Source organism: Bombina bombina, chromosome 7 (genome assembly GCF_027579735.1).
Source record: "Bombina bombina isolate aBomBom1 chromosome 7, aBomBom1.pri, whole genome shotgun sequence".
Lineage (NCBI taxonomy): Eukaryota > Metazoa > Chordata > Amphibia > Anura > Bombinatoridae > Bombina > Bombina bombina.
In genome coordinates this window covers 18551228-18565119 of record NC_069505.1, presented here as the reverse complement: position 1 = coordinate 18565119, position 13892 = coordinate 18551228, and the positions used below count along the sequence as shown (strand labels likewise).

Sequence of the window (13892 nt, the reverse complement as noted above, 5' to 3'; positions counted from 1 at the left end):
GGTCTATTTTGGAAAACATTACATCATGACATATGTCACATTCAGTGGCTGGGACAGACCTTAAAAAAAATATATATATATATATATAAATATATATTAAAATGGGCACTGCCAACTTGTAAGATGTCTGTGCATTGAAGACCTGGCATTAAACACTTAAATAGAAAAACAACATATATCTATATAGGTAGAACTTCATATGGGATGGGGGTGTCCTGCCTATTAGTCTCATAGGGCACCATGGCAGGGTGGAGCCATAAAAGACCACCCCATGTCCATTTTTGGATGGCTATGTGACACATGGTTCCCAGCTGATGGTACTTATTGGGTATATGTCAAGTGTATCTCTTTTGACCAGGGAGCAGACTGGAAGGAGGACACCAGAAGCTGGTTATATTTCCCAGACACATTTTTCTTCAAAAATTCAAAATAAAAAAAAGTCCACCTGCCGGCTGGGGGCAGCAGGAACCGTAGAAAGTGTGAAGGCATCTGCCTAGAGTTTAAAACAAAAATCATCTTGTAGAGAGAAAGAAATAAAAAGTGGTTATTAAAAGGGAGAAAGAAAAAAGAAAGTAAAGATGACCACGGAAATCCATCTGCAGTATAGTAACGCGTACCACAATGAAGAAGAAGACTACATGAATCAGGAAGAAGACTGGGACAGAGACTTACTTCTGGACCCTGCCTGGGAGAAGCAGCAGAGAAAGGTAAGGGTATGGGGGGAAGATAATACTTCTGTATGGTCCTTCATAACCATCATAATGCTTTGATGGCTTCTTTGGGACATTTTAAGGTGCTGTTGATTAATCTAATGAATACTTAGGAACCATGAAGGCTAAAGAATACCAGGATATACTTTTTGAGATTTTCCTAAAACGGTGTCAAGAGAAGTGATCTATCAGCTGTTAGAGTTAGACAGGTGCTTCTGTGCGGCCCCCCCTCCCCATTCCTCAGTCTGGTATAAGATGCACCACTGATGCTTTTTTTGGAAGGAGTGGGTTCAGCAAGAGTGACGGATTGGTTTTCATGGTCTCACCCCCTCCTCCTTTCTCTCTTTGATTAGTGGGCTGCAAGGTGATCCTTGGAAGGGAGGGGAGAGGGGGGGGGTGCATCTGTGGTTTTAGGAGCAGCTGCTCACTTGTAATAGCTCTAGGAGGGTAGATGCCTTATAGGTTGGTGACATTTTAGGCTGAAGGTGTCATCATGTAGTGGAATGTAGAGAAGAGAGATCAGATGTCGTTGCACAGAAGACTTTATGGTTAGCTGTGACTTAAGACGACATATATAGCGGATGGCATTGCTCATCAGATCTCTGCTGACGGCAGCCTAGCCATGATATTTGCTTCATAGAATGTCACACATAGGTTGTCCTATTAATTGCACAATTTCAGGACAGGGTTAGACAGTTCTGGGTGTGTAATGTAGTGCGACCCCCTTAATGGCACTTTATCAGGACAGGTTTAGACAGTGCTGGGTGACTGTACATTATCAGGACAGGCTTAGACAGTGCTGGGTGTGTAACGTAGTGTGACCCCCTGACTGCACATTATCAGGACAGGCTCAGACAGTGCTGGGTGTGTAATGTAGTGTGACCCCCTGACTGCACATTATCAGGACAGGCTCAGACAGTGCTGGGTGTGTAATGTAGTGTGACCCCCTGACTGCACATTATCAGGAAAGGCACAGACAGTGCTGGGTGTGTAATGTAGTGTGACCCCCTGACTGCACATTATCAGGACAGGCTCAGACAGTGCCGGGTGTGTAATGTAGTGTGACCCAGTGACTGCACATTATCAGGACAGGCTCAGACAGTGCTGGGTGTGTAATGTAGTGTGACCCCCTGACTGCACATTATCAGGAAAGGCTCAGACAGTGCTGGGTGTGTAATGTAGTGTGACCCCCTGACTGCACATTATCAGGACAGGCTCAGACAGTGCTGGGTGTGTAATGTAGTATGACCCCCTGACTGCACATTATCAGGACAGGCTCAGACAGTGCTGGGTGTGTAATGTAGTGTGACCCCCTGACTGCACATTATCAGGACAGGCTCAGACAGTGCTGGGTGTGTAATGTAATGTGACCCCCTGACTGCACATTATCAGGACAGGCTTAGACAGTGCTGGGTGTGTAATGTAGTGTGACCCCCTGACTGCACATTATCAGGACAGGCTCAGACAGCGCTGGGTAGGAAATGTAGGGTGGCCCCTGACTGCACATTATCAGGACAGGCTCAGACAGTGCTGGGCGGCCCTCTGACTACAGATTATCAGGACAGGCTCAGACAGTGCTGGGCGTCCCTCTCACTACAGATTATCAGGACAGGCTCAGACAGTGCTGGGCGGCCCTCTGACTACAGATTATCAGGACAGGCTCAGACAGTGCTGGGCGGCCCTCTGACTACAGATTATCAGGACAGGCTCAGACACTGCTGGGCGTCCCTCTGACTACAGATTATCAGGACAGGCTCAGACAGTGCTGGGCGGCCCTCTGACTACAGATTATCAGGACAGGCTCAGATAGTGCTGGCCGGCCCTCTGACTACAGATTATCAGGACAGGCTCAGACAGTGCTGGGCGGCCCTCTGACTACAGATTATCAGGACAGGCTCAGACAGTGCTGGGCAGCCCTCTGACTGCATATTATCAGGACAGGTTCAGACAGTGTTGGGCGGCCCTCTGACTGCAGATTATCAGGACAGGCTCAGACAGTGCTGGGCGACCCTCTGACTGCAGATTATCAGGACAGGCTCAGACAGTGCTGGGCGGCCCTCTGGCTGCAGATTATCAGGACAGGCTCAGACAGTGCTGGGCGGCCCTCTGGCTGCAGATTATCAGGACAGGCTCAGACAGTGCTGGGCGGCCCTCTGGCTGCAGATTATCAGGACAGGCTCAGACAGTGCTGACTGCACATAATCTGATACTATGTATGTGTGTGCTGGGGGTGGTTTGTGTCTCAGATATTACAGTTAGAAGATGAATTAGTCTTTACAATCACTATGTTCTTGTGCACGTGCTGATCCTGTGCCCGCTCTCTGCTGCTCACTAAACTACACAAGCACAGATAAACCTTCAGTCTTTCAGAAACCCTCTTCTTTAAGGGACACAAAACCCAATTTTAAACAATTTTCCAATTTACTTCTATTATCAAATTATTTTAGTTTTCTTGTTATCCTTTGTTGAAAAGCAGGAAGGTGAGTTCAGGAGTGTGCAGTACTATATGGTAGCAGTTTTGCAGCAATGTTATATATTAGCAAGAGCACTAGATAGCAGCACTATTTCCTATTGTGCTTCAGATGTGCACACTACCTATCTATATATCTCTTCAACAAAGAATAACAAGAGAATGAAGCAAATTTGATAATAGAAGTAAATTGGGAACTTTTTTTAAAAAAATTGTATGTTCAGTCAGAGTCACAAAAGAAAGTTTTTAGGTGAGGTAAGGTTCATAGAATAACAAAGTGAATGGTGAAGCTGGAGAGGCTGGAGGGACCTTTAGTGAATCAGTTACATAGAATAACATATGAACTGGTGAGGCTGGAGGGAGCTTTAGTGAATCAGTTACATAGGATAACATAGGAACTGGAGAGGCTGGAGGGAGCTTTAGTGAATCAGTTACATAGAATAACATAGGAACTGGTGAAGCTGGAGAGGCTGGAGGGAGCTTTAGTGAATCAGTTACATAGAATAACATAGGAACTGGTGAAGCTGGAGAGGCTGGAGAGAGCTTTAGTGAATCAGTTACATAGAATAACATAGGAACTGGTGAATCTGGAGAGGCTGGAGGGAGCTTTAGTGAATCAGTTACATAGAATAACATAGGAACTGGTGAAGCTGGAGAGGCTGGAGGGAGCTTTAGTGAATCAGTTACATAGAATAGCATAGGAACTGGTGAAGCTGGAGAGGCTGGAGGGAGCTTTAGTGAATCAGTTACATAGAATAACATAGGAACTGGTGAAGCTGGAGAGGCTGGAGGGAGCTTTAGTGAATCAGTTACATAGAATAACATAGGAACTGGTGAAGCTGGAGAGGCTGGAGGGAGCTTTAGTGAATCAGTTACATAGAATAACATAGGAACTGGTGAAGCTGGAGAGGCTGGAGAGAGCTTTAGTGAATCAGTTACATAGAATAACATAGGAACTGGTGAATCTGGAGAGGCTGGAGGGAGCTTTAGTGAATCAGTTACATAGAATAACATAGGAACTGGTGAAGCTGGAGAGGCTGGAGGGAGCTTTAGTGAATCAGTTACATAGAATAACATAGGGTCTGCTGATGCTGGAGAGGATGGCGGGAGCTTTAGTGAATCAGTTACATAGAATAACATAGGAACTGGTGAAGCTGGAGAGGCTGGAGGGAGCTTTAGTGAATCAGTTACATAGAATAACATAGGAACTGGTGAAGCTGGAGAGGCTGGAGAGAGCTTTAGTGAATCAGTTACATAGAATAACATAGGAACTGGTGAATCTGGAGAGGCTGGAGGGAGCTTTAGTGAATCAGTTACATAGAATAACATAGGAACTGGTGAAGCTGGAGAGGCTGGAGGGAGCTTTAGTGAATCAGTTACATAGAATAGCATAGGAACTGGTGAAGCTGGAGAGGCTGGAGGGAGCTTTAGTGAATCAGTTACATAGAATAACATAGGAACTGGTGAAGCTGGAGAGGCTGGAGGGAGCTTTAGTGAATCAGTTACATAGAATAACATAGGAACTGGTGAAGCTGGAGAGGCTGGAGGGAGCTTTAGTGAATCAGTTACATAGAATAACATAGGAACTGGTGAAGCTGGAGAGGCTGGAGAGAGCTTTAGTGAATCAGTTACATAGAATAACATAGGAACTGGTGAATCTGGAGAGGCTGGAGGGAGCTTTAGTGAATCAGTTACATAGAATAACATAGGAACTGGTGAAGCTGGAGAGGCTGGAGGGAGCTTTAGTGAATCAGTTACATAGAATAACATAGGGTCTGCTGATGCTGGAGAGGATGGCGGGAGGTTTAGTGAATCAGTTACATAGAATAATATAACATGTTTATATAAATATGTGTATATTCATATATACACAAAAATACACATGTATATACATATCTTTATCTATATATATATTATATGTTATTATTATTCTATGAATAATTTTGATCAGACAGTGTATATATGAGTGTATCGCTTTATTTTAATGTACTTATGTTGTGGTTGGTGCAACTTTATTTTAAGGCCATAGATATACATGAGATCATTCAGATATCCAAAAATAAATCAATACAAGAAAATTTGGTGCAACTTTTTTTTTAACCCTTACACTTTACGCTTGGTCTTCTGTCACACAACAATAGAACACCACTTAGTAAAAACATCTTTGCTCTTTATTTATTTTTCCTATTTTTCCTGTAATTTACCTCTAAAGTCTGATTTCCCCATTACCCTAGAGAGACTGGTGTGCATCCTGCAGGAGACAGATTATTGGCCCTGCTAGTCGTGCTATAAAGAGATTCCTTGATCAGTGCAGAATCTTGCTTTTATATCTGTCCTAATTGGCCACATCAAAAAAACATAAAATAAACATATACAAGGGTATTTTATAGGGTGTTTAGCAAAACAATGCTAAATTTCCTAACACAGTGATAGTTTAAATGCTTATAAAACATTTACAATATTTCATAACCAGACCTTTTGTAATGCGGCACTTAATTACTGATATATACCGTGCATATATAAACATTTATTGTGTGTGCAGACCTTATGTAATGCAGCACATAATTACTGATATATACTGTGCATATATAAACAGTTATTTTGTGTACAGACCTTATGTAATGCAGCACTTAATTACTGATATATACTGTGCATATATAAACATTTATTGTGTGTGCATACCTTATGTAATGCTGCTCTTAATTACTGATATATATTGTGCATATATAAACATTTATTGTGTGTGCAGACCTTTTGTAATGCGGCACTTAATTACTGATATATACTGTGCATATATAAACATTTATTGTGTGTGCAGACCTTATGTAATGCAGCACTTAATTACTGATATATACTGTGCATATATATAAACATTTATTATGTGTGCATACCTTATGTAATGCAACACTTAATTACTGATATATACTGTGCATATATAAACATTTATTATGTGTGCAGACCTTATGTAATGCAGCACTTAATTACTGATATATACTGTGCATATATATAAACATTTATTATGTGTGCAGATCTTATGTAATGCGGCACTTAATTACTGTTATATACTGTGCATATATAAACATTTATTGTGTGTGCAGACCTTTTGTAATGCAGCACTTAATTACTGATATATACTGTGCATATATAAACATTTATTGTGTGTGCAGACCTTATGTAATGCAGCACTTAATTACTGATATATACTGTGCATATATAAACATTTATTGTGTGTGCAGACCTTTTGTAATGCAGCACTTAATTACTGATATATACTGTGCATATATAAACATTTATTGTGTGTGCAGACCTTATGTAATGCAGCACTTAATTACTGATATATACTGTGCATATATAAACATTTATTGTGTGCGCAGACCTTATGTAATGCAGCACTTAATTACTGATATATACTGTGCATATATAAACATTTATTGTGTGCGCAGACCTTATGTAATGCTGCTCTTAATTACTGATATATACTGTGCATATATAAACATTTAGGGCTAGATTACAAGTGGAGTGCAAAATGTTTGCTGGTATTTGAAGTGAAGCGCAATGTGAACATAACCTCGCATTCGCTTTGCATGGAAGCTTTGCGTTTATGAGAGCGCTCTTCCATAGGCTCCAATGGGAGCCTCGTTCTCATGCCGATGGTCACAGCAGAGAACCTAGTAACACATAAATATATAGGTATATACACATATTAACATATAAATATATATGTATATACACATACTAACACATAAATATATATGTATATACACATACTAACACATAAATATATATGTATATACACATAATAACACATAAATATATATGTATATACAAATAGTAAGACATAAATATATATGTATATACAAATAGTAACACATAAATATATATGTATATACACATAGTAACACATAAATATATATGTATATACACATACTAACACATAAATATATATGTATATACACATAGTAACACATAAATATATATGTATATACACATAGTAACACATAAATATATATGTATATACACAAAATAACACATAAATATATATGTATATACACATAGTAACACATAAATATATATGTATATACACATAGTAACACATAAATATATATGTATATACACATAGTAACACATAAATATATATGTATATACATATAGTAACACATAAATATATATGTATATACACATACTAACACATAAATATATATGTATATACATAGTAACACATAAATATATATGTATATACACATAATAACACATAAATATATATGTATATACACATAGTAACACATAATTATATATGTATATACACATAATAACACAAATATATATGTATATACACATAGTAACACATAAATATATATGTATATACACATAGTAACACATAAATATATCTTTATATACACATAGTAACACATAAATATATATGTATATACACATAGTAACACATAAATATATATGTATATACACATAGTAACACATAAATATATATGTACAGGGAGTGCAGAATTATTAGGCAAGTTGTATTTTTGAGGATTAATTTTATTATTGAACAACAACCATGTTCTCAATGAACCCAAAAAACTCATTAATATCAAAGCTGAATATTTTTGGAAGTAGTTTTTAGTTTGTTTTTAGTTTTAGCTATTTTAGGGGGATATCTGTGTGTGCAGGTGACTATTACTGTGCATAATTATTAGGCAACTTAACAAAAAACAAATATATACCCATTTCAATTATTTATTTTTACCAGTGAAACCAATATAACATCTCAACATTCACAAATATACATTTCTGACATTCAAAAACAAAACAAAAACAAATCAGTGACCAATATAGCCACCTTTCTTTGCAAGGACACTCAAAAGCCTGCCATCCATGGATTCTGTTAGTGTTTTGATCTGTTCACCATCAACATTGCGTGCAGCAGCAACCACAGCCTCCCAGACACTGTTCAGAGAGGTGTACTGTTTTCCCTCCTTGTAAATCTCACATTTGATGATGGACCACAGGTTCTCAATGGGGTTCAGATCAGGTGAATAAGGAGGCCATGTCATTAGATTTTCTTCTTTTATACCCTTTCTTGCCAGCCACGCTGTGGAGTACTTGGACTCGTGTGATGGAGCATTGTCCTGCATGAAAATCATGTTTTTCTTGAAGGATGCAGACTTCTTCCTGTACCACTGCTTGAAGAAGGTGTCTTCCAGAAACTGGCAGTAGGACTGGGAGTTGAGCTTGACTCCATCCTCAACCCGAAAAGGCCCCACAAGCTCATCTTTGATGATACCAGCCCAAACCAGTACTCCACCTCCACCTTGCTGGCGTCTGAGTCGGACTGGAGCTCTCTGCCCTTTACCAATCCAGCCACGGGCCCATCCATCTGGCCCATCAAGACTCACTCTCATTTCATCAGTCCATAAAACCTTAGAAAAATCAGTCTTGAGATATTTCTTGGCCCAGTCTTGATGTTTCAGCTTGTGTGTCTTGTTCAGTGGTGGTTGACTTTCAGCCTTTCTTACCTTGGCCATGTCTCTGAGTATTGCACACCTTGTGCTTTTGGGCACTCCAGTGATGTTGCAGCTCTGAAATATGGCCAAGTGGCATCTTGGCAGCTGCACGCTTGACTTTTCTCAGTTCATGGGCAGTTATTTTGCGCCTTGGTTTTTCCACACGCTTCTTGCGACCCTGTAGACTATTTTGAATGAAACGCTTGATTGTTCGATGATCACGCTTCAGAAGCTATGCAATTTTAAGAGTGCTGCATCCCTCTGCAAGATATCTCATTATTTTTTACTTTTCTGAGCCTGTCAAGTCCTTCTTTTGACCCATTTTGCCAAAGGAAAGGAAGTTGCCTAATAATTATGCACACCTGATATAGGGTGTTGATGTCATTAGACCACACCCCTTCTCATTACAGAGATGCACATCACCTAATATGCTTAATTGGTAGTAGGCTTTCGAGCCTATACAGCTTGGAGTAAGACAACATGCATAAAGAGGATGATGTGGTCAAAATACTAATTTGCCTAATAATTCTGCACTCCCTGTATATACACATAGTAACACATAAATATATATGTATATACACATAGTAACACATAAATATATATGTATATACACATAGTAACATAAATATATATGTATATACACATAATAACACATAAATATATATGTATATACACATACTAACACATAAATATATATGTATATACACATAGTAACACATAAATATATATGTATATACACATACTAACACATAAATGTATATGTATATTCACATACTAACACATAAATATATATGTATATACACATAATAACACATAAATATGTGTATATACACATAGTAACACATAAATATATATGTATATACACATAGAACACATAAATATATATGTATATACACATAGTAACACATAAATATATATGTATATACACATAGTAACACATAAATATATATGTATATACACAAAATAACACATAAATATATATGTATATACACATAGTAACACATAAATATATATGTATATACACATAGTAACACATAAATATATATATGTATATACACATAGTAACACATAAATATATATGTATATACACATAGTAACACATAAATATATATGTATATACACATATTAACACACACATACACATATATATATATATATATATATATATATATATATATGTGTGTATATACGTACACCGCTCACATTTTTGTAAATATTTTATTATATCTTTTCATGTGACAACACTGAAGAAATTACACTTTGCTACAATGTAAAGTAGTGAGTGTACAGCCTGTATAACAGTGTCAATCTGCCGTCCACTCAAAATAACTCAACACACAACCATTAATGTCTAAACCATTGGCAACAAAAGTGAGTACACCCCTAAGTGGAAATGTCCAAATTAGGCCTAAAGTGTCAATATTTTGTGTGACCACCATTATTTTCCAGCACTGCCTTAACCCTCTTGGGCATGGAGTTCACCAGAGCTTCACAGGTTTCCACTAAAGACCTCTTCCCCTCCTCCATGACGACATCACAGAGCTGGTGGATGTTGGAGACCTTGCGCTCCCCCACCTTCCATTTGAGGATGCCCCACAGTTGCTCAATAAGGTTTAGGTTTGGAGACATGCTTAGCCAGTCCATCACCTTTACCCTCAGCTTCTTTAGCATGGCAGTGGTAGTCTTGGAGCTGTGTTTGGGGTCGTTATCATGTTGGAATACTTCCCTGCGACCCAGTCTCCGAAGGGAGGAGATCATGCTCTGCTTCAGTATGTCACAGATCATGTTTGCATTCATAGTTCCCTCAATGAACTATAGCTCCCCAGTGCTGGCAGCACTCATTCAGGCCCAGACCATGACACTCCCACCACCATGCTTGTCTGTAGGCAAGACACACTTGTCTTTGTACTCCTCACCTGGTTGCCACCACACATGCTTGACACCATCTGAACCAAATACGTTTATCTTGGTCTCATCGGACCACATGACATTGTTTCAGTAATCCATATCCTTAGTCTGCTTGTCTTCAGCAAACTGTTTGCGGGCTTTCTTGTGCATCATCTTTAGAAGAGGCTTCCTTCTGGGACGACAGCCATGCAGACCAATTTGATGCAGTGTGCGGCGTATGGTCTGAGCACTGACAGGCTGACTCCCCACCCCTTCAACCTCTGCAGCAATGCTGACAGCACTCATACGTCTATTTCCCAAAACAACCTCTGGATATGACGCTGAGCATGTGCACTCAACTTCTTTGGCCGACCATGGCAAGGCCTGTTCTGAGTGGAACCTGTCCTGTGAAACCGCTGTATGGTCTTGCCCACCGTGCTGCAGCTCAGTTTCAGGGTCTTGGCAATCTTCTTATAGCCTAGGCCATCTTTATATAGAGCAATAATTCTTTTTTTCAGATCTTCAGAGAGTTCTTTGCCATGAGGTGCCATGTTGAACTTTCAGTGACCAGTATGAGAGAGTATGAGAGCGATAACACCAAATTTAACACACCTGCTCCCCATTCACACCTGAGACCTTGTAAAACTAACGAGTCACACAACACCGGGGAGGGAAAATGGCTAATTGGGCCCAATTTGGACATTTTTACTTAGGGGTGTACTCACTTTTGTTGCCAATGGCTTAGACATTAATGGCTGTGTGTTGAGTTATTTTGAGGGGACAACAAATTTACACTTTTATACAGGCTGTACACTCACTACTTTACATTGTACCAAAGTGTAATTTCGTCAGTGTTGTCACATGAAAAGATATAATAAAATATTTACAAAATTGTGAAGGGTGTACTCACTTTTGTGAGATTCTGTATATAAGCATATTAACACATACATATATATGTATATAACATATTAACACAAATATATATATACATAGTAACACATAAATATTTATGTATATCAGCATAATAGCACATAAATATATATGTATATACACATAATAACACATAAATATGTATGTATATACACATACTAACACATAAATATATATGTATATACACATAGTAACACATAAATATATATGTATATACACATAGTAACACAAATATATATGTATATACACATAGTAACACATAAATATATATATGTATATACACATAACACATAAATATATATGCATATACACATAGTAACACATAAATATATATGTATATACACATAGTAACGCATAAATATATATGTATATATACATAGTAACACATAAATATATATGTATATACACATAGTAACACATAAATATATATGTATATACACATAATAACACATAAATATATATGTATATACACATAATAACACATAAATATATATATATATACACATAGTAACACATAAATATATATGTATATACACATAACACATAAATATATATGTATATACACATAGTAACACATACATATATATATGTATATACACATAATAACACATAAATATATATGTATATACACATAATAACACATAAATATATATGTATATACACATAGTAACACATAAATATATCTGTATATACACATAGTAACACATAAATATATATGTATATACACATAGTAACACATAAATATATATGTATATATACATAGTAACACATAAATATATATGTATATACACATAGTAACACATAAATATATATAGGTATATACACATAATAACACATAAATATATATGTATATATACATAGTAACACATAAATATATATGTATATACACATAGTAACACATAAATATATATGTATATACACACAGTAACACATAAATATATATATATATATACATATAGTAACACATAAATATATATGTATATACACATAGTAACACATAAATATATATGTATATACACACAGTAACACATAAATATATATATATATATACATATAGTAACACATAAATATATATGTATATACACACAGTAACACATAAATATATATGTATATACACGCAGTAACACATAAATATATATATATTCATATAGTAACACATACATATATATGTATATACACATAGTAACACATAAATATATATGTATATACACACAGTAACACATAAATATATATATATATATACATATAGTAACACATAAATATATATGTATATATACATAGTAACACATAAATATATATGTATATACACATAATAACACATAAATATATATGTATATACACATAATAACACATAAATATATATGTATATACACATAGTAACACATAAATATATATGTATATACACATAGTAACACATAAATATATATGTATATACATATAGTAACACATAAATATATATGTATATACACATAGTAACACATAAATATATATGTACATACACATAATAACACATAAATATATATGTATATACACATACTAACACATAAATATATATGTATATACACATAATAACACATAAATATATATGTATATACACATAATAACACATAAATATATATGTATATACACATAGTAACACATAAATATATATGTATATACACATAATAACACATAAATATATATGTATATACACATAATAACACATAAATATATATGTATATACACATAGTAACACATAAATATATATGTATATACACATAGTAACACATAAATATATATGTATATACACATAGTAACACATAAATATATATGTATATACACATACTAACACATAAATATATATGTATATACACATAATAACACATATATATATGTATATACACATACTAACACATAAATATATATGTATATACACATACTAACACATAAATATATATGTATATACACATACTAACACATAAATATATATGTATATACACATACTAACACATAAATATATTTGTATATACACATACTAACACATAAATATATTTGTATATACACATAATAACACATAAATATATATGTATATACACATAGTAACACATAAATATATATGTATATACACATAGTAACACATAAATATATATGTATATACACATAGTAACACATAAATATAAATGTTTATACACATAGTAACACATAAATATATATGTATATACACATAGTAACACATAAATATATACGTATATACACATAGTAACACATAAATATATATGTATATACACATAGTAACACATAAATATATATGTATATACACATACTAACACATAAATATATATGTATATACACATAACTTATAAATATATATGTATATACACATAGTTAGAAAAAGCAAAAGAGAGTTCAGGACAA

At 35.5% G+C, this 13892-nt stretch overlaps 1 protein-coding gene across 1 annotated transcript in view; it reads left to right on the top strand.

Annotated features, from left to right (window-relative positions):
- The first annotated feature begins 340 nt into the window (after positions 1 to 340).
- The window catches only part of ACTN3 (actinin alpha 3), a 175803-nt gene continuing 162251 nt past the window's right edge, over positions 341 to 13892 (top strand). The window contains exon 1 of the mRNA XM_053719972.1: positions 341 to 707. Coding sequence (XP_053575947.1) covers positions 579 to 707 — 129 coding nt within the window. The 5' untranslated portion in view covers positions 341 to 578. The remainder of the gene's footprint in view (positions 708 to 13892) is intronic.